Raw genomic sequence first — 5,691 nt, forward strand, 5'->3', positions numbered from 1 at the left:
AGTATACAAGGGGCTACATCTTACTGCCGTACGTCTTCTCGTTTCCTTACTACGACATGAACGCCATGAACGCCATCAACTATGGGGGCTTCGGCACTCAGGTTGGTAATGTTTTGCATATAGGTTAAAAATAGTAGCTGACGCGTCTGACGTACTCATTACCCCTCCCCTCATTTTAACGCTATCAAGCCCAAGAGGTCGTTTCGCAGAAATTCCGGCGTCGGCTTCATTGGTTGTGAGCGAAAAAAACAGCGTGACTGGAAAATCGAGAAAGATGCAAGTAAGATAAAAAATGAAATTTGGGGCTGTGCGGGGGAAGTTTACCTGGCATGAGGGTGTTATACCACTCTGTAGAATATCTGCTTGTAAGCACAGTGACAATAGCTTTTCTGATTGGAAATTCAGCGAAAGTAACTTTCATGCTTTACAAGCACAAGCGTCCTGTATACATGTTTCACAATAAAACATGAAGTATTGCTCCAATAATGCGGTACAAGCATTCATCGGGCGTAAGAACGTGGGGTTCATTACGATCAGCGCGGGGATCATCACGATCAGCGCACAAAAAACGAAAAAAAAAGTGCGCGACACAAGCGCTGTCTAAAACAGTTAGGCAGCGCTTGTGTCGTGCACTTTCTGAAGTTTTAAGTGCATGTGAAGCATTTCTTAGCAAACTTCGATGACGTTGCCCGTATCTTTCTATCTATCTAGCCGGCTCCGATTTTTAGCTCTCCGGGCCGTTTCGATAATAGGAAATATACCAAATTTTGTATGGCATAACATTACTGTATGGTGCGCATAAATGACTAGTCGTAACATGAAATTCATGGCGCGTATGTCATGAATGTCATGATTTACACGTCATGGTCTTGCTGCTCTTGCACTGGTTTCGTTCACATGACATATTGAAAAACTGGCATGGTATGGCATGAGTGCATGGCGAAGATAAGTGACAGGTCCTAACGTAGAAATCTTGACATGCGTGTCATGTAAGAATATGAGTACTTGCCACGCTCATGATGCGCTCACGGCCGTTTCGCTAGCTTCACATATACCAAAGTTCGTATTACGTAACGTGAATGAACGACGAAGGTAAATAACACGCCCGAACATGATAATCATGATATATGCCTTACGTAAAGCATTACTTCATGCTACGCTCATAGAGCACTCGAGGCCGTTTCGCTAGCTTCACAAATACCAAATTTGGTATGGATGACAATGGTATATGACTGGTACGAACATGATAATCATGACACGCGTGTCATGTAATAACATGACTACATGCCACTCATGATCCGCTCGCCGCCGTTTCGCTAGCTTCACATATAGAAAACTTGGTATTACGTGATGCGGACGGACGACGATGGTAAATGCACGTCCAAACATGATACACATGACATGCGTGTCATGTAAAACATGACTACCTGCTACGCTCATAGTGCGGTTGCGACCATTTCGCTAGCTTCACATACCAAATTTGGTATTACGTAACGTGAATGGAGGACGAACAAATTTTCCAGGCGCAAACATAATAATCATGACATGGAAGTCATGTACGGCATAATTTACATGCCTACCAATGTTGGTGATGGTATCCCAAACGTTAGTGGAGCCGTCGTTACGCGGGTGAAAACAACATATTTGCATCTTATCTAGATACTTGAGAGCACACAAAATTTCTACTTGTGTTTACTGTGTTCTACGTCCATCCCCCTCGTAACGTTTTGCTGATTTTAAAGTGACATATTAACCTCCTTCCTTCGTGCTTCGCATATCATCGATTCTCGCTAGTGGTATGTGGGATTTGGCTTTTGCGTTTTTTTTTGTGCGCTGATTGTGATGAGTATGTTCCAACTGGTCCGATTTGCTAGTTTACTTCAGAACATGCGTTTGTCATAATGACTTCATTGTTTAAAGCCAGTCACCCATTACGAATGGCATACAGGTTACTGCACTTCCTAAGGCCATGTAGTGAGTGCATAGCAAGTTTGAAAAGATTTCATACACGAAGTGTTAGAAGTACGCACTCGGAACAAAATATTACTTTCGCTTTCAACTTCTAAAGGCAAGGCTTAAGAGTCCCCCAATTTGTTTTTCTTGGGCCACCTCGGGCGCTTTTTGGCCATCGAACCGTGCATCATCAGTGTGATTACAATGACCAGGACGTACTATGTAAAGCGTTGCCGTCGCCATGGTGTACCGTATAAAAATCGTCGGGAAGACTGGGTACAGACAGCGTTTTGCGTTTGTAGGAGTCATATGTGACTCTTGCGTTGAGACAAGCACCACTCTCTTCGCAGTACAGATCATAGTTAGAGCCCTATAGACCTAAAGAAGGAGGAGGAATAAGTAACCCACTAATTGTAAAGAAGGAGGAGGAATAAGTAACAACACTAATTGTAAAGGAAGCACAAAAAATATCTTAAAGAGTACTGATATACTTTAAAAAACAAAAAAGTGAACTACTTCGCTGCGCAGCAGACTCATAAACTCGAGGTTTGTGTGAGCTTGGTGGCAGTTACTCGACCAGTTGAGTACTATACGTGCACAAGTGTGGTGAAATATTGCATTTTTTGTAACATGTTGAATAACCAGAAATTTATTCAAATAGGCAGCATTTCAAATTAAATGGTTCAAATTCCGTTACAGCTAATAACGTTTACTTTTGGCTCTCATAACCAGCTGCACCATATTTATTTCAATTCATCGAACTTTTTCGTTCGTTCAAAAGAAGTTTCTCTGCAGTTAGTGAGAGTTAATACGGATGCCTTACATTAGAGACGATAAATTAGTGATAGTTAAAAGATCACGCTGAACATCGATAGAGTGTGTCTACGAAAGTGTTGGGAAGATGGCATATATTGCGTCATTCAATACGCCAGCGTTAGGTGGCTCAGTGCAATCTGTGTTTGGGTGTGTAAGCGAGCTATATATAATTCGTCGGTGCATGACGCTCTTGTGCATCGCGTCCCAGGTGGCTTTCGCCTTGGGCCAGAGGTTTCGCAGCACGTACCTCAGCGCAGATGCCGGCGGTGCTTCGTTCAGCGCGTTCCTGTCCTGCGTCTCGAACGCATCGCTCTCCACCCAACTTAAGGACGCACAATCGCTGTTCGCCGAAGTGGTCTCCCTGGGCGCCGTAGTCGACGCGTACCGCAACGCGAGCGATGACCGGCGCCTCGTCAACCTAGAGCGCCTGACCAGCGATCAGCTGCTTTTCATCGCCATTTGTTACGCCAAGTGCATCGGAAGCTACTACGTCGTCCACGACTCCATGTGCGACGCGGTGCTCAAGAACGTGCCGGAGTTCTCGGAGGCCTTCAACTGCGCGCGAGGGACGCCCATGAACCCGCACCAACAGTGCAGGCTTTTTAGATGCGGAGCATCTTATACTCGCGCCTTGTAGTGCGCCGTCCGCACCGCTTCTCGAACATTCGACAGCTGACGCGCACGCATGCGCCGTCGCGCCGTCGCCCACTCTTCCACCATCTGTGCATCCCTTCCTCCTCTACACACCGCGCGCGCTTCACTCCTCCACCATCTGTGCACCCTTCCTCCTCTACACACCGCGTTCGACATCTACAATTCTCCTGATTCTCCAGTGGACGCGCATGTGGCGTCGCGCTTCGAGAACATTCAACAGCTGACAGTGCATGCGCCGTCGTGCTGTATATATACTCAAGGTCGGCGCTCGCTCGCTCAGTTGCCGCTCGTCGGTTAGTTTGTACGGCGCGTCGACGTCCAAGGTCGCGGTGAAATGAATTCCAACGAATCCACAAACACAATGATCGACGTCCCTTCGACCAGCGCCGCCCTTTCGCATACGTGTGTACGTGTTCACTCATTTAACACCCCCTCCTACAACCACGTTAACCAATTTAGCCATCGACCCAAGTAAGTCGCAATTTAACACCCCATTTCACAACCACGTTAACCAATTTAGCCATCGACCCAAGTAAGTCGCACTTTAACACCCCGTCAACCAATTATATGGTCCGCATCCTCCTCAGTGTTCCCCCGAGGGAAGCTGCGGGCAATTTTTTTGATTGAAGCCTCTTGTTTGGGGATGCATGCGTGACAAATGCGTAATAAACAAAACGCATTTGACTTTTAAGCGGCGACCTGAACATTCTCAGCAGCTGCGGTGGTTGTGACGGGACACAATGCGCGCGGGGGAACACCATATTTCTGGCTATTTTGGACGGCACTTTTTTGGGGGTCACAGTTGATCTGTGTGCGAGAGCTCTGGGTATTTTCGCAACGATGTGACAACATTTCAATATGTGTCCAATGGATGCGCGTTATCTTGATCTTCAGGTTTCGCGCGAGCTGAACGGGCTATCAAAATGTTTGTGTGCTACGTGCCCACATCTTACCCTCGTTGCATCTCTGTATGCGTTTGTACAGAACATATATTAGTGAATCAGTCGTTTATTGTTGCTTTCATGGTATGCTAGCTTCAAGTGTTTATATTTTGTATTACCGTACGCCTTCTTGACTTTCGCCTTATAAAGGGACGCATTGTCCTATCTCGCGCTATGCGGTTGCCGAGACTGCTTAGCGTCTCTACATGTAACGCAGTTTCTTTACTGTATGACTATAAAACGCAGATTTCAAGCCCGTCATTTCGTTTGTCGCCATTTGCTACGCAAAGTGCGTCGGCAGCTACTACGCCGTCGACGACACGACGTGTGACGCGTTGCTGCAGAACGTGCCGGAGTTCTCGGAGGCCTTTCATTGCGCGCGGGGAAAACCCATGATCCCGCGCCAATGGTGCAGACTTCTCTGATAGGAGCCGCTTGTTTGGGGACGCATATACAACAAACGATACAATACGGACTAGATAAAGAAAGCATTCGTTCGACAGTATATATGGGGGGCTAATACTCTCAGGACTTGTGCTGTTTGTGATGAGGCACACAGCGTGCTTTGGAGCATCGCCATATTCGAACTTCCTTCGAAAGACGTTCTTTGAAATACGCGAATTTTGTGGCCTGTGCAAGAGCACTTTGACGATGGTGCTAGCACAGTGAAGTCGCATTCTGTGTACGATGGCTTTACTTTGGCTCATATATAGCCTTCACCGCATGAGCGTACTGCTATAAAATAGTGTAAATGTAACATGTTATTCACATGGTTTCTTTTTTCAACGTGTTTGACCATCAGTGGCTCGGAGTTGTTTTAGCGATACGCTTGCCTCACGTGTTGCGATGTTTAACTAAATTGCGTTAAAGAGCTCATTTCACAGAAATACCGAGGTAGGTGTCGGTGTCATTGGTTGTGAGTGACAAACCTTGTCCATGCCCGGGAAATAGAGGAACATGCAAATGAAATCAAAATATTTGGTTCGAGTGAGAATCTAACCCAGGCCGTTGAGGCATGAGCGGTGAATCGAAGCCAGGTTGGCAGTTGAGAAGTTTATGCGCACAGGGCCCGATTGTGCTTTCGCGTTCTACTCTTGAAGGCGAAGCTCGAGCATCCTCCAAGTTTTCTTGAGTGCCCAGAACCTTCTCGACTTGTTGTCAACAAAGGGATGCGCTGTCATATGCCCGCTGTACCGTTGCAGTTTGCCTCAGCGCTTTGAATGACCCGACGGAGCGTTTCTGCCTTGCTGTTGGACTATTTCGCGCACATATCAGGGAGCCCATTTCTTTGGCGAGCCGAATCGTTTGTCTAGCGCTGCTCTGAGCA

The 5,691-nt window shown here is 46.7% G+C and overlaps 1 protein-coding gene across 1 annotated transcript in view; it reads left to right on the forward strand.

Annotated features, from left to right (window-relative positions):
* The window catches only part of LOC119172634 (uncharacterized), a 7,814-nt gene extending 7,665 nt beyond the window's left edge, over nt 1-149 (forward strand). Inside the window, exon 4 of the mRNA XM_075891859.1 lies at nt 1-149. This exon is cut by the window's left edge and continues 203 nt beyond it. Within this exon, the coding sequence (XP_075747974.1) occupies nt 1-128 (128 nt within the window). The 3' untranslated portion in view covers nt 129-149.
* Nucleotides 150-5,691: the final 5,542 nt, after the last annotated feature.

The sequence above is a fragment of the Rhipicephalus microplus genome, chromosome 4, assembly GCF_043290135.1.
Source record: "Rhipicephalus microplus isolate Deutch F79 chromosome 4, USDA_Rmic, whole genome shotgun sequence".
Taxonomy (NCBI): domain Eukaryota; kingdom Metazoa; phylum Arthropoda; class Arachnida; order Ixodida; family Ixodidae; genus Rhipicephalus; species Rhipicephalus microplus.